The following is a 27,862-nucleotide window of genomic DNA, read 5'->3' as shown; positions in this document are numbered from 1 at the left end:
CGAGCTCAAAAGACTATCTCAAAGTTCTCACTAGAACGGAGCTCGAATCACTGAGAATGACAAATGAATGCGCAAAGACTGAGTGTGGATGATCAAGAATGCTCTAAGGTTGCTTGGTGTACTCCTCCATGCGCCTAGGGGTCCCTTTTATAGCCCCAAGGCAGCTAGTAGCCGTTGAGAGCAATTCTGGAAGGCTGATCTTGCCTTCTGTCATCGGGCGCACCGGACAGTCCGGTGTGCACCGGACACTGTCCGGTGCCCGATTTCCTTCCTTAAATAGCGAAGCCGACCGTTGGCAGACTTGGAGCCGTTGGCGCACCGGACATGTCCGGTGCACACCGGACAGTCCGGTGCCCCCTTCTAGCCGTTGGCTCGGCCACGTGTCCCGCGCAGATCGCGCGGCCGACCGTTGGCCCGGCCGACCGTTGGCTCACCGGACAGTCCGGTGCACACCGGACAGTCCGGTGAATTATAGCCGTACGCCGTCGGCGAATTCCTGAGAGCGGCCACTTCGCTCGAGGCAGCCTGGCGCACCGGACACTGTCCGGTGCACCACCGGACAGTCCGGTGCTCCAGACCGAACAGCCTTTTGGCTGTACACAGCCAACTTTTCTCTGACTTGATTTCTCCTGTTTCAAGCACTTAGACACAATACATTAGTCTTCAAAACAATGTACTAAGGCTTAGAAACATACCTTTACTCTTGATTTGCACTTTGTCCATCCATGGGTATAGATTCACATTTAAGCACTTGTGTTGGCACTCAATCACCAAAATACTTAGAAATGGCCCAAAGGCACATTTCCCTTTCAATCTCCCCCTTTTTGGTGATTTATGCCAACACAACATAAAGCAACTAGAACAAGTGCAATATTACTTCAAATAAAACTCAAATTTATTTTGATTCAAGATTCAAAGAAAATTGATTCAAGATTCCAAAAACTCCCCCTTTTTCCCATAATCAACACTTCTCCCCACAAGAGGCCAACTTTTGACAAAAGAGACAATGCAAGAGTTTTGACAAACCAAGAGCTCTATTCTCCCATAATCAACACTTCTCTCCACAAGAGGCCAACTTTTGACAAAAGAGACAATGCAAGAGTTTTGACAAACCAAGAGCTCTATTCTACTATTTTCAAAATTTCTCAAGTGGTAGCTGATCCATCTATTGCTTTGGCCTTTATTTTCTCCCCCTTTGGCATCAAGCACCAAAACAGGATCAATCTTGGCCCGATAACCCCATTGCCTCACCAAAATCTTCAAATAAGAGCAAATGGCAATAAGAGTTCATGAGATGAACTTGGAATAAGTTACCCTCTCATCGGAGTGCAGTGGAAGTCTTTCATGGTCCAAGTCCACCTTTCCCTTTCAAACCTTCTTTGAGACTAAAACAATCAAACTCAAACAAACGGTTAGTCTCAAAGGGTCAAGTTGTAACACATCTCCCCCTAAATATGTGCATTACTGGCACAAGGACTTGTGAGGTCCGGGGAGTGCTTGTACAACTTGAGCACCATAATAAGCAACACAATGCAGAATGAACATGATCAAAGGCATAAACATATGTATGCTACAACTCAATCCAAGTTCCGCGAATCTAAGACATTTAGCTCACTACGCAGCCTGCAAAAGGTCTTCTCATCTAGAGGCTTGGTAAAGATATCGGCTAGCTGGTTCTCGGTGCTAACATTAAACACTTCGATATCTCCCTTTAGCTGGTGGTCTCTCAAAAAGTGATGCCGGATGTCTATGTGCTTTGTGCGGCTGTGTTCAACAGGATTTTCCGCCATGCGGATAGCACTCTCATTATCACATAGGAGTGGGACTTTGCTCAGATTGTAGCCAAAGTCCCGGAGGGTTTGCCTCATCCAAAGTAGTTGCGCGCAACACTGTCCTGCGGCAACATACTCGGCCTCAGCGGTGGATAGGGCAACGGAGGTTTGTTTCTTAGAGTTCCACGACACCAGGGACCTTCCTAAGAATTGGCACGTCCCTGATGTACTCTTCCTATCGACCTTACATCCAGCATAGTCGGAATCTGAGTATCCAACCAAGTCAAAGGTAGACCCTTTTGGATACCAGAGCCCGAAGCAAGGCGTAGCAACCAAATATCTTAGAATTCGCTTCACCGCCACTAAGTGACACTCCTTAGGATCGGATTGAAATCTAGCACACATGCATACGCTAAGCATAATATCCGGTCTACTAGCACATAAATAAAGTAAAGATCCTATCATTGACCGGTATGCTTTTTGATCAACGGACTTACCTCCTTTGTTGAGGTCGGTGTGTCCGTCGGTTCCCATCGGCGTCTTTGCGGGCTTGGCGTCCTTCGTCCCAAACCGCTTCAGCAAGTCTTGCGTGTACTTTGTTTGGGAGATGAAGGTGTCGTCCTTGAGTTGCTTCACTTGGAACCCAAGGAAGTAGTTCAACTCGCCCATCATCGACATCTCGAATTTATGCGTCATCACCCTGCTAAACTCTTCACAAGACTTTTGGTTAGTAGAACCAAATATTATGTCATCGACATAAATTTGGCACACAAAAAGATCACCATTGCAAGTCTTAGTAAAAAGAGTTGGATCGGCTTTCCCAACCTTGAAAGCATTAGCAATTAAAAAGTCTCTAAGGCATTCATACCATGCTCTTGGGGCTTGCTTAAGTCCATAGAGCGCCTTAGAGAGCTTACACACATGGTCGGGGTATCGTTCATCCTCGAAGCCAGGGGGTTGCTCTACGTACACCTCCTCTTTGATCGGCCCGTTGAGGAAAGCGCTCTTCACATCCATTTGGTACAACCTGAAAGAATGGTGAGCAGCATATGCTAGCAAGATACGAATTGATTCTAGCCTAGCCACAGGAGCAAAAGTCTCCTCAAAGTCCAAACCTGCGACTTGGGCATAACCTTTTGCCACAAGTCTAGCCTTGTTCCTTGTCACCACCCCGTGCTCGTCTTGTTTGTTGCGGAACACCCACTTGGTTCCCACAACATTTTGCTTGGGACGAGGCACCAGTGTCTAAACTTCATTGCGCTTGAAGTTGTTGAGTTCCTCTTGCATGGCCAATACCCAATCCGGATCTAGCAAGGCCTCCTCTACCCTGAAAGGCTCAATAGAAGAGACAAAGGAGTAATGCTCACAAAAATTAACTAATCGAGATCGAGTAGTTACTCCCTTGCTAATGTCACCCAAAATTTGGTCGACGGGATGATCCCTTTGAATCACCGCTCGAACTTGGGTTGGAGGTGCCGGTTGCGCTTCTTCCTCCATCACGTGATCATCTTGTGCTCCCCCTTGATCACACGCCTCCTTTTGATGAACCTGTTCATCGTCTTGAGTTGGGGGATGCACCGTTGTTGAGGAAGAAGGTTGATCTCGTTCCTCTTGTTCCTGTGGCCGCACTTCTCCAATCCCCGTGGTTCGTATAGCGGTCGTCGGAACATCTTCTTCATCTACATCATCATAATTAACAACTTGCTCTCTTGGAGAGCCATTAGTCTCATCAAATACAACGTCGCTAGAGATTTCAACCAAACCCGATGATTTGTTGAAGACTCTATACGCCTTTGTATTTGAGTCATAACCTAACAAAAACCCTTCTACAGCTTTGGGAGCAAATTTAGAATTTCTACCCTTCTTCACTAGAATATAGCACCTGCTCCCAAATACACGTAAGTAAGATACATTGGGTTTGTTACCGGTTAGTAGCTCATACGAAGTCTTCTTGAGGAGGCGATGAAGGTAGACCCTGTTGATAGCGTGGCAAGCCGTGTTCACGGCTTCCGACCAAAAACGCTCGGGGGTCTTGAATTCTCCAAGCATCGTCCTCGCCATATCGATTAGCGTCCTGTTCTTCCTCTCTACCACACCATTTTGCTGTGGTGTGTAGGGAGCGGAGAACTCGTGCTTGATCCCTTCCTCCTCAAGGAACTCCTCCACTTGAAGGTTCTTGAACTCGGACCCGTTGTCGCTCCTTATCTTCTTCACCTTGAGCTCAAACTCATTTTGAGCTCTCCTGAGGAAGCGCTTGAGGGTCCCTTGGGTTTCAGACTTATCCTGCAAAAAGAACACCCAAGTGAAGCGGGAAAAGTCATCAACAATAACTAAACCATACTTACTTCCTCCTATGCTTAGATAGGCGACGGGTCCGAAGAGGTCCATATGTAGCAGCTCCAGGGGTCTTGATGTTGTCATCACATTTTTGGTGTGATGAGAGCCTCCCACCTGTTTACCTGCCTGACAAGCTGCACAAGGTCTGTCTTTTTCGAATTGTACGTTAGTCAACCCTATCACGTGTTCTCCCTTTAGAAGCTTGTGAAGGTTCTTCATCCCCACATGTGCTAAGCGGCGATGCCACAGCCAGCCCATGCTAGTCTTAGCAATTAAGCATGCATCTAGACCGGCCTCTTCTTTTGCAAAATCAACTAAGTAAAGCTTGCCGTCTAATACACCCTTAAAGGCTAGTGAACCATCACTTCTTCTAAAGACAGACACATCTACATTTGTAAAAAGGCAATTATATCCCATATTGCATAGTTGACTAACAGATAGCAAATTATATCCAAGAGACTCTACTAAAAACACATTAGAGATAGAGTGCTCATTTGAGATTGCAATTTTACCTAACCCTTTTACCTTGCCTTGATTCCCATCACCGAATATTATTGAATCTTGGGAATCCTTATTCTTGACGTAGGAGGTGAACATCTTCTTCTCCCCCGTCATGTGGTTTGTGCATCCGCTGTCAATAATCCAGCTTGAGCCCCCGGATGCATAAACCTGCAAGGCAAATTTAGGCTTGGGTCTTAGGTACCCAACTCATGTTGGGTCCTACAAGGTTAGTGCAAATATCCTTAGGGACCCAAATGCAAGTTTTGTCTCCCTTGCATTTTGCCCCTAACTTCCTAGCAACTATTTTCCTATCCTTTCTACAAATAGCAAAGGAAGCATTTAAAGCACGATAAATTGTAGAAGGTTCATTCATTACTTTCCTAGGAGCATGAATAATATTCTTTCTGGGCACATGATGAATAGCACTTCTCCTAAACACATTTCTACCATGCATATAGGAAGAACTAGAAGCAAACATGGCATGAGAGTCAAAAGCATTATAAGCATTACAACTCCTATCATCATGAACATTTCTAGAAAATTTTCTATCATGGTACATGAAGGCATGGTTCTTTTTAGCATTACTTGCCATAGGGGCCTTCCCTTTCTCCTTTGTGGAGATGGAAGCCTTATGGCTTGTTAAGTTCTTGACTTCCCTCTTGAAGCCAAGACCATCCTTAATTGAGGGGTGTCTACCAATTGTGTAGGCATCCCTTGCAAATTTCAGCTTATCGAAATCACTTTTGCTAGTCTTAAGTTGGGCATTAAGACTAGCTACTTCATCATTTAATCTCGAAATTGAAACTAGGTGTCCATTACAGGCATCAATATCAAAATCCTTACACCTAGTGCAAATCATAACATGTTCTACACAAGAATTAGATTTATTTGCTACTTCTAATTTAGCATTTAAATCATTGTTAACACTTTGTAAAGTAGAAATGGTTTCATGACACGTAGATAGTTCACAAGAAAGTATTTCATTTCTTTTAACTTCTAAAGCATAGGATTTTTGTGCCTCTACAAATTTGTCATGCTCTTCATACAACAAATCCTCTTGCTTTTCTAAAAGTATATTCCTATCATTCAAGGCATCAATTAATTCATTAATTTTGTCTACCTTGGTTCTATCTAATCCCTTGAATAAGCATGAGTAATCTATCTCATCATCATCACTAGACTCATCCTCACTTGAAGAAGCATAAGTACTAGTATTATGAGTGCTTACTTTCTTTTCCCTTGCCATGAGGCAAGTGTGACGCTCGTTGGGGAAGAGGGATGACTTGTTGAAGGCGGTGGCGGCGAGTCCTTCATTGTCGGAGTCGGACGAAGTGCAGTCCGAATCCCACTCCTTGCCAAGATGAGCCTCGCCCTTTGCCTTCTTATAGTTCTTCTTTTTCTCCCTCTTGTTCCCTTGATCCTGATCACTATCATTGTCGGGACAGTTAGCAATAAAATGACCCAGCTTACCGCATTTGAAGCATGAGCGCTTCCCCTTGGCTTTGGTCTTGCTTGGCTGTCCCTTGCGATCTTTAAGCACCGTCTTGAATCTTTTGATGATGAGAGCCATCTCTTCATCATTAAGTCTGGCCGCCTCAATCTGTGCCACCTTGCTAGGTAGTGCCTCCTTGCTTCGTGTTGCTTTGAGAGCAAGGGGTTGCGGCTCGTTGATCGGACCATTCAAGGCGTCGTCCACGTACCTCGCCTCCTTGATCATCATTCGTCCACTTACGAATTTTCCAAGGACTTCTTCGGGCGACATTTTGGTGTACCTGGGATTCTCACGAATATTATTCACCAAATGAGGATCAAGAACGGTAAAGGACCTTAGCATTAGGCGGACGACGTCGTGGTCCGTCCATCGCGTGCTCCCATAGCTCCTTATTTTGTTGATAAGGGTCTTGAGCCTGTTGTATGTTTGTGTCGGCTCCTCGCCCCTTATCATCGCGAACCGTCCAAGCTCGCCCTCCACCAACTCCATTTTGGTGAGCAAGGTGACATCATTCCCCTCATGAGAGATCTTGAGGGTGTCCCAGATCTGCTTGGCATTGTCCAAGCCGCTCACCTTATGGTACTCGTCCCTGCACAAGGTGGCTAGCAACACAGTAGTAGCTTGTGCATTTTTATGAATCTGTTCATTAATAAACATGGGACTATCCGTACTATCAAAGTGCATTCCACTTTCTACAATCTCCCATATGCTAGGATGGAGAGAGAACAAGTGACTACACATTTTGTGCCTCCAAAATTCGTAGTCCTCTCCATCAAAATGAGGAGGTTTACCAAGTGGAATAGATAATAAATGAGCATTAGTACTTTGAGGAATACGAGAGTAATCAAAAGAAAAGTTCGAATTGACCGGTTTCTTTCTCTCGTATTCGTTGTGGTCGTCGTCCTTTTGGGAGGAAGTAGACACATCGCTGTCGTAGTAGACGATCTCCTTGATGCGTCTTGTCTTCTTCTTCTTCCCATCTTTGCGTCTGTGGCCCGAGCCCGAGTCGTTGGACTTGTCATCCCTTGGCTCGTTGACGAAGGACTCCTTCTCCTTGTCGTTGATCACGATTCCCTTCCCTTTAGGATCCATCTCTTCGGGCGGTTAGTCCCTTTGTGAAGAGAACGGCTCCGATACCAATTGAGAGCACCTAGAGGGGGGGTGAATAGGTGATCCTGTGAAACTTAAACTTATAGCCACAAAAACTTGTTAAGTGTTAGCGCAATAATCGCCAAGTGGCTAGAGAGAAGGTCTTGCACAATACAATAATCACAAAGAATTCAACACAGAAAAGACACAGTGATTTATCCCGTGGTTCGGCCAAGTACAAAACTTGCCTACTCCACGTTGTGGCGTCCCAACGGACGAGAGTTGCACTCAACTCCTCTCAAGTGATCCAATGATCAACTTGAATACCACAGTGTTATGCTTTTCTTTTCTTATCCCGTTCGCGAGGAATCTCCACAACTTGGAGCCTCTCGCCCTTACACTTTTGATGTTCACAAAGAATCATGGAGTAAGGAAGAGAAGCAACACACACAAATCCACAGCAAAATGCGCACACACACGGCCAAGAATCGAGCTCAAAAGACTATCTCAAAGTTCTCACTAGAACGGAGCTCGAATCACTGAGAATGACAAATGAATGCGCAAAGACTGAGTGTGGATGATCAAGAATGCTCTAAGGTTGCTTGGTGTACTCCTCCATGCGCCTAGGGGTCCCTTTTATAGCCCCAAGGCAGCTAGGAGCCGTTGAGAGCAATTCTGGAAGGCTGATGTTGCCTTCTGTCATCGGGCGCACCGGACAGTCCGGTGTGCACCGGACACTGTCCGGTGCCCGATTTCCTTCCTTAAATAGCGAAGCCGACCGTTGGCAGACTTGGAGCCGTTGGCGCACCGGACATGTCCGGTGCACACCGGACAGTCCGGTGCCCCCTTCTAGCCGTTGGCTCGGCCACGTGTCCCGCGCAGATCGCGCGGCCGACCGTTGGCTCACCGGACAGTCCGGTGCACACCGGACAGTTCGGTGAATTATAGCCGTACGCCGTCGGCGAATTCCCGAGAGCGGCCACTTCGCTCGAGGCAGCCTGGCGCACCGGAGACTGTCCGGTGCACCACCGGACAGTCCGGTGCTCCAGACCGAACAACCTTTTGGCTGTACACAGCCAACTTTTCTCTGACTTGATTTCTCCTGTTTCAAGCACTTAGACACAATACATTAGTCTTCAAAACAATGTACTAAGGCTTAGAAACATACCTTTACTCTTGATTTGCACTTTGTCCATCCATGGGTATAGATTCACATTTAAGCACTTGTGTTGGCACTCAATCACCAAAATACTTAGAAATGGCCCAAAGGCACATTTCCCTTTCACATGGGTCCTCACCCATCCGACACATATCGTGTCACCGAGAGCGGAGAGTCCCACACAAACTGCCTCCACCCTCGCGCTCGACGCGAGCGCCTCCCCCATCGTCCCCCGTCCATCTTCTTTAGGGGGTGTTTGGTTTTAGAGACTAATTTTTAGTCCCTCCAATTTATTCCATTTTAGTCACTAAATTGTCAAATATGAAAAGTAAAATAGAGTTATAGTTTTCATATTTTGCAATTTATAGACTAAAGTGGAATAAAATGAAGGGACTAAAAATTAGTCCCTAGTAACCAAACACTACCTTAGTCTAGTTCATCGACGTCTCACCCCTAGACAGCTTGAGGCTGCGGCTGCGTGCTAGCTGTATCAATCCCTGTTTAGCGAAGTTGATGGGCGCCAAGACCCGGTCTCCTGGACGGCTGGATCCCAACTGGCCCGGGGTTTGCTCCGGCCTCCGGGCAGAAACACCGGTCACCGGTGTGTGGACGGATCGAATCCTATTGCTGGGTCGATCTTCCATGGCACGGTTCAGCTTTGGAGCTTCAGCTCGGAGTGACTTGATCGAAGGAGTGCCAGACAAGAGCTGAAGAAATCTGTACCGGTTAAAAAAACCCTACTACATATGAAAGGAGAATCATGTTCATGGATGCGATCAAGCTAGTACCAACTGATGTTGCAATTTGCAAAGCCTGTTTTGCACGAATGAGCAGCGAAGGTTGCGCAGCAGAGGGCATCTTCATCAACGTCGCCTCCGCATGCACATGTATAGGGCCAATTTGCAAATGTTTCTTTTCTGATTTCTGAGCTTTACTTCTTGATCTTCCCTTCCTAGAGTTTTTCTGACGAGAGAGCCTATAAGAATTAATTTGTGAAATATATATACACCCGTAAGGCCTAGTTTGAACACTCAAATCTTCTTCGGGATCGAAGAGGATTGAAGATAAAATTAGTTTATTTCCACTTTAATCCCCTCCGATCCCGAAGGGTATTTGAGGTTTTCAAAGTAGCCCTAAGTTAGTAGAGGTTGGCAGTTGGCGACTTGGCGTAGTTGTAGATTTTTTTTTAAAAAAAAATATTTCTTATAGTTGCACGTTGTTGTAATCTGAATGAATTTTGATGATGGCTATGTTGTATGTGAAGAGCAATCACTATAGGAATTCTGAAGATTCCCGTCGGCTACAGGCCAGCCGACGGGCGCCAGCCGACGGGCCTTAACTTAACTCCCGTCGGCTCTGACAAAAGCCGACGGAATTAGGTTATTCCCGTCGATCTATGCTCTGGCCGATGAGGATTAAAGGTTTATAAACGCCCGTGGGCACCCCGCGCGGGCTCATTCTCTGTTTCTTTCGCTCAAAACCGCTGCCGCCGTGCCGTCCGTCCCCGCCGCGTCCGTCCCCGCCGCCGCACCCGGCCGCCTGTCCCTACCGCGCATATTCTTTAATCTTTCATCCCTGGAAAGGATGAAGCCCTAAACACTGGTGCTGCTGCAGATGTAGCATCAGCATCGAATCTTGATGCTTTAATGGAACCATAAAAATCTGGAGTAGATGCTGGTGGCAACTGGTTTAAATAACTCTGATAATGGACGGAGTAAGCCCTATACTCGATGTATCTGAGTGACAGTGCAGCCGTCTTGGTTTGACTGGTTTGCTGTTATGGTTAAGCAAGTTGTACGCCTGTATAGGGTTTTTCATGGTTTTCTACCCATTTTGGTGTTGTTCGTTTAAACCAATCTAGCTCTGGATTAGTATGGATTGAAATTAAATCCATGTCACACTCCATACCTCAAAATAATCCAAGTCTAATCGAATTTTTTATTCGGTTAAATCCATTATGGATTATAACCCAAGGGTTTGGAAAATTTTAAACTATGAAAGTCATGGATTGTATTCATAGCTTATCAAAGGGTTAAGTTACAAATTTCGATATATTTTTGTGTGTCTTCAACTGGTGAACGTGAGAGACCGAAGTGTGTGGGATGCACGATTTTCTAGCTCGTCCGGTTGCACCCTTCGGAAATTTTGTTAAGTAAACCCAAAAGCCGTCTTCTGTCAAAACAAAGTGCCTTTGCCCACACTTTTCAGTCCTACTTACCCTTCGCATGACATCAGCATCTCCATATTTCCAAACAACCGCAAAAAAAACACACACACACACACAGAGATCACGCACATCCATGCGTCCGTCAGCACGTAGTAGAAGCCATGCATGCATGCTTATCAGTGAAGCAGCCATGTATAGCTGAGTTGTAGATACGTCCATCAACCACACAGACACAAAGACAGGCGCACGTACTAGCACACTTTGCCATCCCAGCTAGACGCGCGTCCATGCCAGATTTTTATCCACGTGAGGGGTCGTTAACGTGAAGTGTTACATTACCAACACGAACAGTGACTTTACAAGTCTTTCCAAAAATCTGTTCTACAAAGCTCCAAATCATCATCGCCACATACTTCCTTCCTGCCGGCCGGCATCGAGCTAGCTTTTTCAATTAACAGTGTGCGTTTTCCCACCTCAACTGCCTTTCTCCCTATAAAAAAACCCCCTCGTCGATCACCACCAAAGAACACAGTAACTAGCAGCTAGCACATCAAACAAGTGGCGACAGACAAAGATTTGTGAGGGTGATCCGCGCTGAGAAGAGATGGCTAAGATCGCCGCGGCGGCGGCGGCGGCGCTGTGCTTCGCGGCCCTGGTGGCCGTGGCCGTCTGCCAAGGCGAGGTCGAGCGGCAGAGGCTCAGGGACCTGCAGTGCTGGCAGGAGGTCCAGGAGAGCCCGCTCGACGCGTGCCGCCAGGTCCTCGACCGGCAGCTAACCGGCGGCGGCGGCGGCGGCGGCGTTGGCCCGTTCCGGTGGGGCACCGGGCTCCGGATGCGGTGCTGCCAGCAGCTCCAGGACGTGAGCCGCGAGTGCCGCTGCGCCGCCATCCGGAGCATGGTCAGGGGCTACGAGGAGGCCATGCCGCCGCTGGAGAAAGGCTGGTGGCCATGGGGGCGGCAGCAGCAGCCGCCGCCGCAGGGAGGAGGAGGAGGACAGGGGGGCTACTACTACCCCTGCAGCCGGCCAGGAGAGGGATACGGCTACGGTCAGGGTGGCCAGCGGCAGATGTATCCACCGTGTCGTCCCGGCACCACCGGCGGCGGGCCAAGGATCGGCCGCGTGAGGCTTACGAAGGCCCGGGAGTACGCCGCGGGGTTGCCGATGATGTGCCGGCTGTCGGAGCCCCAGGAGTGCAGCATCTTCTCCGGCGGCGACCAGTACTAGCTACCATGGTTAAAGCGAGTCGGCGCGAGGTGCAAGACGCAGCATGTGTACTGTGCGCGTGCAAATCCAGAATGACGTAGCTCTGACGTGGGCTCGCAATATTGTCGCGTGTTCGTTACAATAATGATAATAACTATGAGGAATAAATATGGGAATGTTGCCAGATAGTACTGGCGCCGGTTCTTCATAATGAGCTTATGTACAAACTAGATATTATGTTAATCTTCCAAACACTAGATACGTCTAATAAAATCATTCATACAATTAACTCAATGTATTTAAGTCTTGAACCCCTAATGATAAGACTCATTTAAGACTTATTCGGTTTGATACAAATTCACGTGAAATAGGTGGTTTTGAGTCGGTTTAAATCTATAGTAAATTAAAATCCACATCAGTACATCATAATCACCTCCAATTCACATGGAATATACAGAAATAACTGCTACAGATAGCCTAAGTTCCAAAACTTCGTATTGAGTCTGCGACTGCTTTGATGAAGTTTTTTATGGCTGAACAAGGGTGAACAAGAACAAGTGACTTTAGTCTTCGTATATGGTCTTCGCGTTTGAGTATACAGGGACATTCATCTTTCCCTTTGTTATGATGGTCTTCGCGTTTGAAATACACATGACGTACGAGGGCAACAAGCGAGCCGAGGTGCCCGCCCTCCGGGTCCGGGGCGGCGTAGGCGGCCGGAGGGCTGGTCATTAACAGTACGGCACCGCGGTTTTCGCTTTCCTTTCTCCCCAAGAAAAAGAAAAGATTGGAACGGTGGGCGCGGCGTCAATGGCTCAAAGCAAAGGCCATCGTGGCCCTTGGGCTGTGCACGCATGCAAGGCCTGATTGAAGGGAGACGCGAGCGCAGGGGGAGACGTCATAACGAATTTAATTGGGCTGAGTTCACGCCGGCCAATTAAGGGCTCGTTCGTTTCGACGTGAATTCATTAGTTTAAATTTATAATAAGTCAAAATTTACCTTAATTACACCTAATTTCAAACAATCCACCTAGACGGAAATAATCGAACAAGCCCTAAAATGTTTATATAATTATAGCATAAAAGATGTCTATGAGCTTATGACGTACAATTCCAAGAATGATCTTACAGGAACAATCACAAATGAATATATATATATATAGACCGCGTGAAAATAGCTCTAGAAGATTCAAAATATATTTAGATTCTATAAAGATGGGGAAGCACCCATTGAAATCTAAAAAAAATCTAAAACATTCTAAACCATGCATGTCTAAATAAGTTTTAAAAAATTGGACAACAGAGCAATATGCGTTTTTTTAAATATAAATTAATGAATTTTGTGCCAATTGCATCTCATGCTTTTGTCATGAAAATACCTCTATATATAACGACTTTGATTGCCATGAAAAGACTGATGGGCAGATCATCGGTTGTTGGCTGTATATAATGCAGCAGTGTGCGCTTGTATATAGATATGTAAAAAAAATACATGGTACATGGTTAATTAGAATATTGCATCACGTACAGGAACAATAATATGTGTTAATGTGTATACCACATGTTCGTTGTTTCACCCCCTATATATATATGGGCTATATATGTATGCATGGCTATATCCATCTATATATGCACAGTCACGAGTCACGACTCCATGGTCTCCGGGATGCTCTCGAGCGCGGGCTCCCAGCCGCGCCGTCGGTGGCGGGCGTCGACTACCACCTCGCCGGCGCTCACGATCTCCGCCAGCACGCTCCCCAGCGTCGTCGTCATCCCTTCGGCGCCGCCGACGCCACTCGCCATCAGCTTCTGCAGCCGGTTCCTGCTGATCCTGACCGTCACCTTGACGCTCCTCTCCCTCTCCTGCCCCAGCTCTGCCCACGCCGGCGGCTCGGCGCCGTGCCGGGACGACGATGCGTGGCACGCGCAGTTGCCCATCGCCGATCCGAGGAGAGGAGAAGAAGGCGGTCGGTGGTCTCTTCGCTTGCTCGCTCCTTCAGTGAAGAGACAAGAGGCTGCTAGCTGTGTTCCTTCGTGCGAAACTAGATGTGTAGATGGACGTATACACAGACTCACGGAGCGTGCACGTACGTGGGCGGGCGGGTTGCGTATATATACAGTAGTGTCCTCGTCTTGGAGACAGCGCCGGGCACAGGGTCCGGAAGGAGTGAAAGGGAGCAGAGCAATCCCGTGCGCCGCTCACGTACGCTAGCTAGCTAGTTAGGTCAGAGAGGGAGGCTGCCAGCTGCCTAACCCGGCCAGCGCGGGCGTCTCCATGGTCCATGCCATGCATGCTGCGTGCGAGCTACGGATTCCGTCCGCAACTCCGCGGCGGCACAGTGAATTGGCTCTGTGTCTGAATTTCAAGGTCCCGGCCGTACTGATGGTAGGCGATGTGATTTAGGCCTGAATTGAACATTGCAGGCAGGAAATGGTACGGCATGCAGTCGGTAGCGTACGATGCATCTCGCGCCCACATTCTCGCCTGAACCCCCAAGTCCCCAACGCAGCGGCCAGACAAGACTGATGGGTGCATGCGCCGGTTGGTCCAGGGTCCAGGGCTCAGGCTGTAGCAAGAAGCGCTAACAGTCAAAACGAAACGTGTTAATCGTTCTCCTCTGCAGGTGTGCTGCTTCGTCGTCCCTCAGGTTGCACGTTGCATATGCAGTCCTTTCTTCACGAGGAGGAGGGTGGCGAAATGCGGAACTGGCCGGCCGGCAAGAAGCAGCAGCTAGCTAGCTAGCTCTCTCGCCGTGTGCATGTGAACCTTGTTAGAACACTGGCTGACTGCTGACATGCAGTCGAAAGGGCACGGGCTTCCGTTGAATTGGATAGGACGTTCTCGCGAAGAAGCGAGCATTTTCACAAACGTACGTATCTGAACATGTGACGGAAGCGTTCAATCGGCCGGCGACGAGCTAGCAGGCCGCGAAATTTAACCCCCCGCTTTCCCACTACTCATTGCCGTTGAATCAGCGACACCCACCCTGCCACACGTGTGTCTTAGGAATTACAGTGTTACGGGAGCATATTTGGATCCAAGGTGATTTCTCTTTCGAGATCGCGTGGTAGAGAGAGAAGCGGTCGTTCTGCAGAGATGAAATTCATGGACAAACGTAACTAACTCCGGCAAGGACCAGGACAAGGAGTAGCCTCACAAGTAGGTGGTAATAGGCTCTATATTTTATATTATAAAATTTAAGAATCAAATTAGATTAGGATCCAACTCTATTTTTATTTATTTTTAAATTAAAATTAATTAAGAGATCAAATAAATATGAAGGGGCATTAAGAGAAGGCGGGGACGTGAGAAGAAATATGTGCACGTCGTAGAATACCGCGTTTAGCATGGACAGATCAAAAACTATGGGCGAAATCCAAAGCCCACTCAAGTTTTCCCCCCTACTCTCTGCTGCATCACACTGTTGCTCTTTTCCATCGGTAAATTTTCGTAGCTTCAAAGATTTTTTTTTTTTTGAAAATTTTAGTTGGCTAGAGCTTGTTTAGCATTACACCAATGCACATGTGTCGATAGTGAAGATGATCAGAGAGGGTGAATCGGACAGAGTAAAATACGATTTTTTTTCCCTCTGATTCTACCACCACAAAACTACACCATACGGTGCCAATAAGAGTGACTTCTTCATATAGTATATACCTTGTTGGGGATTCAGCCTTGTTCAACGCAGTCCACCGAAGTCAATTGTCAATCTTCACATAATGGTCTAGCTTCCTTCTTGAATCATGTTGGCGCATCTTTGTGCATCATAGAACGTAAGGAGGCTTTCATGCCTTGGCCAACCAAGTTTTGAAGAACGATGTGAAGGTGGTTAGAAAGGAACTCCTCTATAGATTGCATACATAGTAATCTAACTGGTCTCCTCTATTTCTTTAGATAGAAAGCTTGGGGATAAATCCGGTGGTGATAAGAGGGGGTGAAGTGAATTAGCCAATCTAACTTGTCATAAAGATATCAAAAGATATCAAGAAGCGCACAAACTCTAGTTAACGTGTTAGTATTTTACCGAGGTATCAAAAAACGCACAAACTTCCCCTTAATCCTTATTGGAGCCCCTATATAAGTAAATGCCCACGCTAGGGTCAAACTCCCAGACAGATAGTACTGTGAATAGCCCTAGTCCTTCTCCATGTGTAAGTGTTGCTCCGGTTGTGGCCTCTCTCATATGCTCCATGTTTTCTCCTATCCTCTATTGAGTTTCTGGTCAAAACAATGTGGGCCTTGTTCCCTTTAAATATGATGACAAACACACCATAAAAGTAGTTGGTGTGATCTCACAGAACTTACAACCTCTCTCGATACAACTGTTAAAATAATACAAACAAAGGGGGTAAGAGATGTGTCTAACCCCGCTTCTTGTCACTAGGCCTAAATAGAGATGGCAATTGGTACCTGAATACTAGATGAGTTTTACCTGATATGAAAATGGGTATGTGATGATTTCCTTACTCGCAGGTATGTTAATGGACAAAAACATCTACTCGTCAGATAGATGAGTACAAATAGATATAGCTGGACACTAACTCACACCCTTGTAGCCATCTGAATATCTGATCATTTAGCCTTTCTAGTCCAGCTTGTCCTCCTTTGGGCGGTTTGCTTATTGGGAGGCCCAATGATACTATCTCAGCAAGTCAGCAGCTCCCATGTCACATCTCTAATTTCATATACTATTTTAAATTTCACTTGACAAACAGTAATCTACCCTACAAATTCCCTTATTTTATACCATCCACTAAAGACAACCTATCAGGTCCTACCACCGTCGATCTTCGAATTCCTAGCTCGATTTACGCTACATGATATCATCATTGAAACTTTACACATAAAAGTGGCGGTAGCGACGAATGTGAAGTAGCAGTACGGTGACAATAAACTCATTGATGGTAGAGAGAGAAAACTATATGATTACCCCTAACAAAGATCCAACACCACGCTCTAACCTCCGAAATCGGGGGCATGCGTAGTTTATAGCCCCTTGATTGGTTTTCTAAGCACAAAATACAACTAAAAAATTACATGATATCATGAGATGTCTTTAAAATCAATCAGATTATAAATATAATAATTAAGAGAAAATATGCATGGAGGGCTTCGCGAAAAGATTGTCTCTTAATTTTTTTATTTAACCCTTTAGAGACCCCTTAAAAGATGGGTATTAAATGTGGTTGTACATGCCTTAATATTGACGTGCTTAGAGGTGTCGTAAGTGCACGTACAACCCATTTAATATGGGGTCTCTTGAGGTGTTTTTAAGGAGCTAAATGAAAAACGTTACAAGAGACGAGCTATTCGCAGAGAGTTCATGTCTACACGACTCGCTCTATATATATTATCTAACTATATTTATGATCTAGTGACTTAGAGTAGTATCATACAATCTCTTATCGGTCTTTTATACATGGAGAACTGATCCAGAGACTCAGGGCCGTACATGCCCTAATAGACTAATAGTGACTTAAATTCTGCATTAATTTCATAAGTTGCTCTACCTTTGAGATTAGCCACGTTAGTTCCTACTAAGGACATGTAAAACCTAGATACCATGTTGTGGTTTTTCCAAACACTAGATACACCTAAGAAACTTGTTTATACAACCTAACGTATACCTGGTATCTTATTCACTAGAAACCCTAAAGGCACGACTCATTTATGTGGGTTGTACGGGTAAAAGTGTATCTTAGACTTAGAAAATCGTGCTAAAGACGTTTCATCACCAAGATGACGTTCCTTATGTTTTTTTGCACTTACTCTTTTGATACCTTTTAAGATACGAATCATTTAAGATGACGTCTTATGTTAGCTCTTTATTATTAATATATGTCTATTTGTCTCTCATAGTTTTCTTATTTTTTGTTCTTCCCCCCCTAGATCGACTGTAAATTTATGGTCAGTTTCCCTCCTCTCTCTCTCTCCCTATTATTTCTCCTCTATCTCAACATCCAGTTTACACTTGCTCTAAGAGCATGTCTAATGGATGTCTTGAGTTGTGTCTTCGAATGTGTCTAAGAAGGTAAATGTAAAAAAAACTCAAAACACGTATATTGACGAAGACACTGTGTTTCAGCTCTATGCTCGAGATAGAGGAATAATTGATTGGTGAATTTAATTTATTGAATCCTCTGATTGGTCCAATGAATATAGTGAGACACATGTTTTAGATATGTCCATTGTATTATATTGTGTTTTAGTTGTGGCTTATACTTGGAGTACCCTGTTGTTGTACTTGGTCTAATATGAGGTATAGGTGACATAAATTCTGCATTAAAGTTAATTAATCATGCCTACGGCGATCAGGCTAATGGCAGTAGTACCATCATCTCATGCAAATCAAGATTAAAAAAAAACAACACGCGTGCATGCATGATATCGAAACCTAACCAAGCGGAAACTCACCGGACAAAACAGCAACAAGGACCACCTTATTATTAGTGAGGGAGAATCGGGGGCGGATCCTGTCTTTTTTTGTGTCCTGTGACACCAATAAATTTTATTAATCTTCGTTACAATGTATGTTTGTTAGCACTTAAATAAATTAAATTGATGATTTTATAATTTAATGGAGATAAAATTAATGGTTGTTTTGTCTAGATCTGCTCGTGGTGAGAATGATGATGGTGGATAATCCCGTGGGTGGGGCTGGCTGTGCCGCACATGACACATGGCCGCGTGATGCTCCCCTTGACCGAACCACAAGCTAGAGCTAGCTCGTGGTGCAAATTGGGAGCAGACAGCAGAGCACCGCGATGCGCTGCTATTACGCTTGATCGTACGTGCCACGGACACCTATGATTGTATGGGTTTGCCCTTTCAGCTTTCCATATCGTCTCCCGGCCGCCTTTGCGGCTCAACTCCAAAAGGAAGCGCCCCAAAGGGCAAAGGGCAAAGGGCTTGATGAGTCCCCACTGCTCGTAGTCGTAGTAGCTTCTTTTATCTGATGACAAGTTGGGGGCGCCTTCTACTGTCGTTCGTGCCGCGCACTCTCGCGTTCCAGTGCGAAACAACGCGGAGGAGCTCTCTGTGTGTGCAGCTGTGCATCGCGCATATCCTGAAATCCACGCGAACCATACTCCTCCCTTTTTTGTAGACAAAAGTGTTAAACTGCTGCCACCACCACCGCATCACAGTGTACTGTACTAGTCTACTACTATCTGCGACCTGCAGACGGACAGAAGTTGCTCTGCTGCTTGACCCTGTGGTTGTGGGTCACTGCCTGCTCGTGTCGATCTAGCCATCCAACCAGAAGCGTACGTACAGAGACGAGGATAAGGCACGCACAAGCGGCCAAGCGGCGGCCTCGAACAATGGCGCGCCGCCAGTGCCACCACGTCCGGATGTTCCCCGCCGTGCTCGCACCCTGTCCTCCGGTCCCGCCGCCCCGCCCCGCCCCGGCATGGAGGCAGTGCCGCTGCCGCGGTGTGGTTTGGTTTGGAGCTCCATTTCGAACCACGCGAAAGTTTCTTTTTTCTTTGTATATATAAAACGCGGGAAAACTTACAGACGAACCTCGCTCACGTTTCGGCAAACACGCGCACACCGAAGCAGCAAGGCTGTTGTGGTAGCAAGGTGCATGGCAGTATATGTATGAGTACTTGCTAATTAATTACTCCTATTTATGCAATGCAGCTGAGACGACGTTCAAAATTCAAACTTTTTTTTGCTTCGCCAACTCTTCAAATTCGGAGAGTACTTGTAATAACGTATTACTATGTACCTGCCGTGTTCCGTTGGTTTAGTACCAAAAAAGTACCAACTCATACCCTCGGGACGAGTACCAACGCTTCTCTGGAAGTAGATCGATTCACCCGCATATATATATTATTATACGAATACGAAGGACAAAATGACTAGTAGCTCCTACACAAGCTCAAGCTTCTGCGATCCTGAGGTTATGGAACAGTGGGTGTGTACATACTAGAATTTACGTAGAGGTAGAGGTAGAGGTAGAGCCTAGCCCCCTCACTTTCATGTGACGAGCTCGCCGGCCGGTACCCGCTAGTCGCTAGGCGCTAGCGGCTAGCTATTGAATGGGGGCACCGGCCACCGGCACACCACGAACTCCGTGACGGGCAGCGGTGCGTGCAGTGCAGCTAGCTTTATCGGGCTGCTTTTCGGCTCGTTGGGCGTTGGCTCGTGGTCCGGAGCCCCGACCCCGATCGTGGCTGGCTGGAGCCTGGAGGGGTTGCTTTGTCAGCGTCGTCACGTCGGTCGCCCGGATGCGCTCCCGAGCACTAAATTATACATTGTTTCACAGCAAAGAAAAACATGTAAAAGTAAAGCTAATGCGAAAAAAATAACTCCATGGCGATGGCCAGATGGCATGCAACAAATGCAGATGCTTGCACAAGAATATATATATATATATATATATATATATATATATATATATATATATATATATATATATATATATATATATATAAATATATATATATATATAAACAATCGACTATTACTCTTGTTTATATAAACAATCGCTTCTCCCACAAAAAGGCCAGACCCAGCCCGAGCTCAAAAACCAATCCAAAACCTCCCCCTTGACTCTCGCCTCCCACAACCTAATGATCCACAAGATGTAAAAATCATAGCAGGAAGAAATAAGAAGAGCTTGTTTGGTAGCAAGAATACAGAACCGGAGGAAAATGAAGATACTAAAATATCTTTGTTATTCAATTTTAATTAATATAAATGTATTTTGGCTATCTAATCTATTTCGTTATTCTTGATGCCAAAATAAGTTCGAAAAAAAGCGAAATATTTCCCGTCGCCACTCGCTCTCTTTCCCGTGCCTATGCGGCCACGCCCATGTTCTCCAGCCTCCTACAACTATAGACTACCAGTCGTCTCGCCGGGCCACCACCACCACTGCTACTCGTAGATCTCGCGCGCCTACCCGCGCGGCGCGGCACCCACTACCCGTCCGCGCGCTGTTCGCGGCACCAATGCCACTGCCCTCGCCGCCGTCTCGGTGGTGAGCCGCGGCCGACGACATGGCGCGACCCCGCCGCTCGCCGCCGCCGCCGGCGAGGTCTCCGGCCAGGGCGCAGGGCCGGGCCGCCGCCGCCGCCGCCACCCCGCCGCGCGAGGCGTCGCCCTCGCGGCCCCGCCGCGGCCGCCGGCTGCGCGTCCAGAGCCCCTCCCTCGCCTCCGCCCGCCGCGCCCCCGCCCCGACGCGCGCGCCGCCGCCGGCCACCCCGCCGCTCCGTTGGCCAGGGGGCGCCGTGGCGCCCCGCGGGAAGGCCGCGGCAGGCGCGGGCGCTGCCGCGGCCGCGTCCGCGAGGAGGATCGCCGCGACGCTGTGGCGGGCGCATCCGCCGCCGCGGGAGCCCGGGAAAGCGCATCGACGGTTGGAGGTGAGCCTGTTCAGTTCTCGACTCGAGATCCGTGCGCGTTGCTGCTTACTGGGCTTATAGGGTCTCAGCGGGTCCGCGATTGCGGGCTCGTTTCGGGAGTGTTTTGTGCTGCTGAGCTCGCGATTTCGCGTACAAGCAGTTTCGAGTGGCGTGGTTTGTGAATTGTGGTCGTTTGTGTAGTGTACGTTTCTTTGGTTTTTGTCGTTGTTGGGGGGAGGTGGGACGATTCTCTGGAAAAAAAAGAGCTGAATGTTCCTCAAGCTTGGCAATGTTTTTCATCCACTAGCAAGGGATTGGTTGTTGCTTCTGCAAATTTCGTCTCAGTTTTGTTAACTATAAGCTCTTGAAAATTGAAATTAACTCTCATTGTTTGCACTTTGTGATTGCGTAATTCCATGGTTTTCATGAATTTACCTCGACATATTCCCATGTCAAGCACCGAACTACAACCTACTTAAATTTTAGCTTCTTGAGGAAGAGCAGTCTCCATCTGCGCGGACCAATCATGTTGCCTTTCATGCTAGATTATAGTAAGTTCTTCTGAGTTGGTCCAATTGGTGATCCTTATCATTCTAGTCTGCTCTGGGTTCTTTCGACTATATCACTTTCAACTGGGCCTGAAGATGTGACATCCCCATATTTCCATGTGTCAATCTACAGGGTGGTTGTTAGGATGTAGCCTGTGTGGTCCCCAGATATTAGCCGCTCTTTTTTGTGAAACGAAGACATCCCAGTCGACGGATTTTGACAAGTTCTACTCCATTTTGCATGTGAATTCTGCAACAGCATACTTCTTAAGTACTCTTGGTGTGAACTAACAGGGAATTAATTTTGCAGCCTAGCCCAAGGCATCTGCATACTCCTGATCGTTGCAATTACTACAAAGCGGTCCTTGAGGGCAGGACAGGAACTAAGCCTCTTGGCAATGGCATCATTCGTGAGGTATATGTCTCCTTCATAAATTATTATTTCTGGTATTGATTGCCACCTTCCGTTCTGATCCAGTCTTATTTGATAAATTATTAGGTTGGAGATTATTCTCCATCACCCAGAATTGAAATGGAAGTAGCAACAAAATGGGACCGTCGTTCCCTGAACAAATCTGGCGGTGCTGACTACGATTTCTGTGATCGTCATGCAGCAGCTGCTGACGAAGAAATCTCTCAACTCAAAGAAGAGCTTAGGCAGGCCCGCAACCGGATTCATGAGCTTGAAGCTGAGAGCCGATCTGCTAAGAAGAAGCTTGACCACTTGGTGAAGAATCTCGCTGAGGAAAAGGCTTCCTGGAGGAGCAGGGAGCATGATAAGGTCCGAAGCATCTTAGATGCTGTTAAAGGGGATCTGAGCCGAGAGAGGAAGAATCGACAAAGGGCCGAAGCCATGAACTCGGAGTTGATGGATGAGTTCTCTGAGCTGAAGTCACTGGCAAAACGATATCTTCAAGACTATGAAAAGGAAAAGAAGGCCAGGGAACTGATGGAGGAGGTGTGCGATGAGTTAGCGAAGGAGATTGCGGACGACAAAGCTGAGGTTGAAGCTTTGAAGAAAGAGTCGATGAAGGTAAGAGATGAGGTGGAGGAAGAAAGGAAGATGCTACAGATGGCAGAGGTTTGGCGTGAAGAGAGGGTACAGATGAAGCTTGTTGATGCTAAGCTGACACTGGACAGCAAGTACTCACAGCTGTGCGAGCTTCAGACTAACCTGGAGGCCTTCCTAAGTTTCCACCGAAGCAGCAGTGTAGACAAGGAAACAACGAGAGATGGTGAAAGGCTCAGGGAAGCAATTAGCTCAATGAAGCTCCACGGCAAAGAGTTCTCGTACAAACCGCCGCCTCCTTCGGAGGACATCTTTGCCGTGTTTGAGGAACTCAGGCAGAGAGAAGAAGTCAGTGAGAAGGAAATTGGACAGTGCAATGGAGATACTCCTATGAGCCGTGCAACAAAGATCCATACAGTGAGCCCTGAAACTGACATCTTTCTGGGGAAAACAGCAAAGAGATATCCCACTCGACCTTGCGCCAGAGACGAGGATGATGGTGACAGTGGATGGGAGACCGTCAGCCACGCAGAGGAGCAAGGCTCTAGCAATTCGCCCGATGGGAGCGAACCATCGGTAAACGGTTTCTGTGGAGGAAACGGCGCGTCAGCAAGTGGAACCGACTGGGAAGAAGATAACTGTGAGAAGTGCAGATCAAGTAGCGGCATCACCGGTATCTGTTCGACAGCTGGAGAGAGGCACCCGAAGAAGGCGTCGTCTTTTGCCCGACTGTGGAGATCATCAAACGGCGACGGCGGGAGGAGAACAGGTTCCGAGTTACTGAATGGTAGGCTCTCAAGCAGCAGGATGCCCGATGCCGCTCTTTCCCCTGATCTCAAGAACGGTGAGGCGTGCCAAGTCTCACCGGGTGTTGGGGAATGGAGTCCGGACCTGCTGAACCCTCATGTGGTCCGTGCTATGAAAGGGCGCGTCGAATGGCCCCAGCCCCAGGGCACCCAAAAGCGCAGCCTGAAGTCCAAACTCGTGAACGCAAGGACCAATGGACGTAAGGTACAGCTGCACCAAGCGCTAGGACAGATGATATAGTATGGCATGCTCGTTCATACTAGTCGTCGTCAGAAAGAACACCATGGTCTTTGCCTGGTGAGGGAGGTATCTGAAGCGGACACCTTTGCCTGTTGAGGGAGGTATCTGATGCGGCATTGGTCCTCCATCGAGTGTTATAGCTCGCTGCCCTTGTAGTTGTAGAGCATTTAGCTCGCTTAGAAAAATAGTGACCTCCGATGCTCCGTGTAATCAAATGTAACAGCAGTATTATTTACGGTATATTATTTTTTCCCCGGACGTTACTCAATAGTGCTATTAGCTTCTTGCGTCCCTTTGTGCGGTTTCTCTTTCTTTCAAATTCAAATCGTATAAAAAGCGCTCGATATCGCGCCGTGTCTTTCGGGTGAAATTTGAACGAAACATTTTGTAATCTGTACTATATGGGGAACATTAACTTTAATCCGTGCATAGCCCACCAATTTCATGGATGTTTGAACTATGATCTATTAAGATCTAGAATCCTGTAAATTCCAACGGTTAGCTCATTGGCACTTAAACACGCACAGTGTTGGGGCACGGATGCTGTTACTGTAGTTTGCGGTTTTACAGACTACATGTGCCTCCGTTCGTTGTTGATTTGATAATCAGGATTCAGGAACACTCGCCACGGAGCTGCTCGAGCCGACGAAAATAATTGGCACCTCGACCACTCCAATAGCGAGCTCAGGTATAGCCATGGGTGATAATAGGCTCTATACTTTACGCTATAAAATTAGATTGAATTATAAATCAGACTAAAATTAGTTAAAAGCTCAAATAAATTCGAATCAGGCTATAATTTTATTTATTTATAATTAAAATTAGTTAAGAGCTTAAACAAACTGTGAACAGACATTTGCATCGTGATCGTCATAGGAATGGTTCTGCGGCGGCCCTTGCGTGATCTATTATTACCATTTCTATTCATTCGAATATTAATATCTATCTTAGATTCAGATACAATCGAAATATATCCAATATCCGTCCCATTATCGTCTAGGCAGCCGACGGCCGACGCCGGCGCACCTCAGACACCCAGGAGCTTCCTCGCGAGCCGGTCTGAATCTGAAACGGCATCGGACTAACCAGACGCCGCCTCAAGACCCAGCATGAATCACTGCTAGATCACAACATACAAGGAGGCAATAATACAAATAAAACCCGACTCAACATGTGCATGACGAGGCAAACATCAGTGCTTATAGGCAAACAGAGTGTGCTTTTATTAAGTTGGCAATAACCCATACAAGCCATACACGTACGATGGCCGTGCATAATAATAATGATACGAAAACACAACTTGCATCAAGCAAGGCACACTTGACAATAGCAAATACTACTTATGTTCTTATATAAGTAAGCAATGACTAGTAACTGTCGATGCTTCAAGCTCCCCAATATGTGGAGGCACACAATATAGGGCACAAGCATTTACAGGTCCCTTAGAACCCGTGAATCTTGATGTTCTCTTTCTTCGCAATCCCAGCCTACCAAGACAAGTAATAATTGCACGATCAGTATTAACAGATTGAACATCTATCGGTATGGTAAAACAGTATTCAGCTGGCCAGGTCTGAAGATTCTGAATACCTGAACTAGGAAAGTAGCAACATTCTTGCGCTGGTCACCTTGGAGCTGAATGACCTGCAGCGGACAAACAGATCAGTATATCCACCAACCGGCAGATACCATTTTTACAAGCTTGAAATGCATTGTTCTCGTATCTTACCTGGCCTAGCTCTGGGTCCTGAACTACAGTACCATTGCAGCAGAATTCCTTCTTCAGATCCTTGAGGATCTTGTTATAGCTGAACTCTTTCTTCAGACCCTGGACTGTAGTCAGACTCTTTCTGCCGTTGCGCTGCTGGATGCGCACATGCACATAATCCTTCGTTCCAGGACCAGCACCAGAGTCCTCAGCATTTGCCTCAGCAAACGGATCTATCAAAGATGATGCCATACCATCAGATGCAAACAGAACACTAATAAGCATGTTCAAGATGAACTTCGTGTGTATGATGTTATCAATCTATTCAGTAATACTCTTCAGGAAGCTGGAAGATGCTATGTATTATGTAAAACCACAATATAAAAAAAAACATGGCATCATGAATTGAGAAGTAGCCATACCAAAGGCAGATGGAAGCTGGACGTCGAGATCAGACATGAAACTTGGTTGTTGAGGTTTTGTAGGCACCGAGCTGATCAAGCTTTTGATTTGTTGTTCTTATGCAGAAGCTGCCAAAATCATATTATCAGTCACATGCTACACAGGCCGGAAATATTTGAGAAGCACGCAGAAACTAGCACAGATAGATGATGCAGAGATAAGGACGGTAACAGCCAGCAAGTCACGGACAATAATCTACAGAATACTCGGTCAAACATACCCCACCAGGGTTCCAAAATTACTCTCATATAACAGCTGAAGAATAGATCTAGAAACGTGCTAGACAGATACCTAGATTTCCTCAAATCCCATCCCAGGTCTTCTAATCTCCGTTGACGAATCGAAGCACGAATACTACAAACACGCCTACTTCCCATCCAAAACAGGGAGCACGCCTACGAATCGGGTCGAAACCCCATGATTCGACAGAGTGGCCGCAAGGCATAAATCCGGGAAGAACCATCCCTCTGATTCATAGAGCAAGAACCACCAAACCGCAAAATCCGGGACCTTCTGAAGACTACGACCCGAGATCCGTTGGTTATACCAGAGCAGATTCGCGGCGAGAAAGGATCAAACCCCTCCAGATCCCCAAATCCTAGGGCTGCGAACGATACGACGAATTGAATCCAGGAGGGGCCAAACCGCAAAATCCGGGACCTTCTGAAGACTACGACCCGAGATCCGTTGGTTTACACCAGAGCAGATTCGCGGCGAGAAACGATCAAACCCCTCCAGATCCCCAAATCCTAGGGCTGCGAACGATACGACGAATTGAATCCAGGAGGGGCCAAACCGCAAAATCCGGGATCTTCTGAAGACTACGATCCGAGATCCGTTGGTTTACACCAAAGCAGATTCACGGCGAGAAACGATCAAACCCCTCCAGACCCCCAAATCCTAGGGCTGCGAACGAGAAGACGAATTGAATTGGAAGGAGGGGAAAGGGGACTGCGCTCACCTCTCGCTTTCCTGGAGGAGGCGTGGAGCGCACGCGGTTGGAGGCGAAGGCGGATGAAAAACGAGAGGGGCTGACGGGCTGTCTTCTGTCTGGCTTGCGCCCCTCCGACGGGTTGGTTGGCTTTATAGGCGTGTGGTGCATATAATTAGGTGCGCGAACCGCCGTTCCGATGGAAAAAACTGGCTATGGAGGCTCTCGATTCGTGCCGGCCTATCGAGACGGAGCTTTTTTTATTATTTATTTTCATCTCGCATGTATGTTGTTTGTTCGCTGATGGAATTTCTGTTTGTTCGCGCTGAAAACATTGGACAGGGTTCGTTTATGCTGTGCCCAGTGAGGAACCATAAAAGGAACGCTGTGCATATGGAGTCACGTACTTAGTAAAAAATCCTTCGCTCTGGATTAAACTAGGTTGATTATACTGTTGCACGTAGTATCTATAGAGACAAAAATATTATAAAAATAGTAGAAACCGATACAAATTAAAGTTAAGTAAACATGATGTTTATCTGATACTCTAAGTCAAGCAAGTCATTTCTAGTGTTTTCTTCTGTGCTACTAGCAGAGCAAGAGATTGGGACCCGAGGCGGGGGCCATGCAGACATAGAGGGATGCTCCTTAGGAGAGAGATAAAAATAAATAATAGAATATATGATTATTGGTATAGAGTACAGATTTAAGGTAAATATAGCTTCAAAAGATTGTGGAATAGAGTAGAGAATCTCGTTGACAAAAATGAAATATTACTTTTAGAATAAAAATTTAGAGTTGCATAAGTATAGATATCATTAGTTTGGATTGAGGGCTAGAGCTATTCCAGCTATTTAGGCTCTGTTTAGAATCCTACAGCCAATAATTAGTCATCTAACAAATTATTAGCTGAGTTAAACTAGCTAATGAACTAATTACTCTCTCTACTGAGAGATGATAATTTTTTTTACAATGGCACAATGATCAAAGGAAGAGTGACTTGCTTATCATTTTATTAACTAATTACGCCATTCATTAGCCTGTTGTTTTGTCACCGTGAGACTGTTCAGAGCCTTTAATGTCAC

At 46.5% G+C, this 27,862-nt stretch overlaps 3 protein-coding genes and 1 long non-coding RNA gene across 6 annotated transcripts; 3 read left to right on the top strand and 1 right to left on the bottom strand.

Annotated features, from left to right (window-relative positions):
* The first annotated feature begins 8,596 nt into the window (after positions 1–8,596).
* LOC109940228 (uncharacterized) lies at positions 8,597–27,340 on the top strand. Its single transcript, XR_002262914.1, has 3 exons — positions 8,597–8,779; positions 16,845–16,847; positions 27,330–27,340. It is a non-coding gene; the product is annotated as an uncharacterized lncRNA (long non-coding RNA).
* LOC541927 (globulin 3) lies at positions 11,015–11,929 on the top strand. Its single transcript, NM_001111590.1, has one exon. The coding sequence runs from the start codon at positions 11,122–11,124 to the stop codon at positions 11,740–11,742; it is 621 nt and encodes a 206-aa protein (NP_001105060.1). The 5' UTR covers positions 11,015–11,121; the 3' UTR covers positions 11,743–11,929.
* LOC100381659 (uncharacterized) lies at positions 23,008–23,942 on the top strand. Its single transcript, NM_001174474.1, has one exon. It carries the CDS (start codon positions 23,020–23,022, stop codon positions 23,674–23,676), a length of 657 nt encoding a protein of 218 aa, NP_001167945.1. The 5' UTR covers positions 23,008–23,019; the 3' UTR covers positions 23,677–23,942.
* On the bottom strand, positions 24,857–27,004 carry LOC100286322 (uncharacterized). Of its 3 annotated transcripts, none has more exons than XM_008649769.3 (5): positions 26,808–27,004; positions 25,807–25,914; positions 25,406–25,617; positions 25,267–25,320; positions 24,857–25,163 (listed from the first exon to the last, which is right to left on the bottom strand). In XM_008649769.3, exons 2-5 carry the CDS (start codon positions 25,841–25,843, stop codon positions 25,119–25,121), a joined length of 348 nt encoding a protein of 115 aa, XP_008647991.1. In that variant the 5' UTR covers positions 25,844–25,914; positions 26,808–27,004; the 3' UTR covers positions 24,857–25,118. The 3 variants fall into 3 exon arrangements, with proteins under 3 accessions (XP_008647991.1, XP_020394623.1, NP_001152681.1); XM_020539034.3 differs by having other exon boundaries at positions 26,643–26,962; NM_001159209.1 differs by lacking the exon at positions 26,808–27,004 and adding an exon at positions 26,138–26,782 and having other exon boundaries at positions 24,880–25,163.
* Positions 27,341–27,862: the final 522 nt, after the last annotated feature.

Source organism: Zea mays, chromosome 6 (genome assembly GCF_902167145.1).
Source record: "Zea mays cultivar B73 chromosome 6, Zm-B73-REFERENCE-NAM-5.0, whole genome shotgun sequence".
Lineage (NCBI taxonomy): Eukaryota > Viridiplantae > Streptophyta > Magnoliopsida > Poales > Poaceae > Zea > Zea mays.
The sequence above is the reverse complement of the archived record's forward strand: the minus strand, read 5'-3'. Positions and strand labels throughout refer to the sequence as shown.

What these genes read in the sequence shown, in the direction of transcription:
- LOC100286322 (XM_008649769.3), bottom strand. Translation starts at nt 25,843, where the DNA reads ATGTCTGATCTCGACGTCCAGCTTCCATCTGCCTTTG. An exon ending in AGGACCCAGAGCTAGGCCAG is followed by an intron (nt 25,321 to 25,405) that starts GTAAGATACGAG and finishes TGTCCGCTGCAG; the next exon opens with GTCATTCAGCTCCAAGGTGA. An exon ending in TTGCTACTTTCCTAGTTCAG is followed by an intron (nt 25,164 to 25,266) that starts GTATTCAGAATC and finishes TTGTCTTGGTAG; the next exon opens with GCTGGGATTGCGAAGAAAGA.
- LOC100381659 (NM_001174474.1), top strand. Translation starts at nt 23,020, where the DNA reads ATGAGCCGTGCAACAAAGATCCATACAGTGAGCCCTGAAACTGACATC.
- LOC541927 (NM_001111590.1), top strand. Translation starts at nt 11,122, where the DNA reads ATGGCTAAGATCGCCGCGGCGGCGGCGGCGGCGCTGTGCTTCGCGGCC.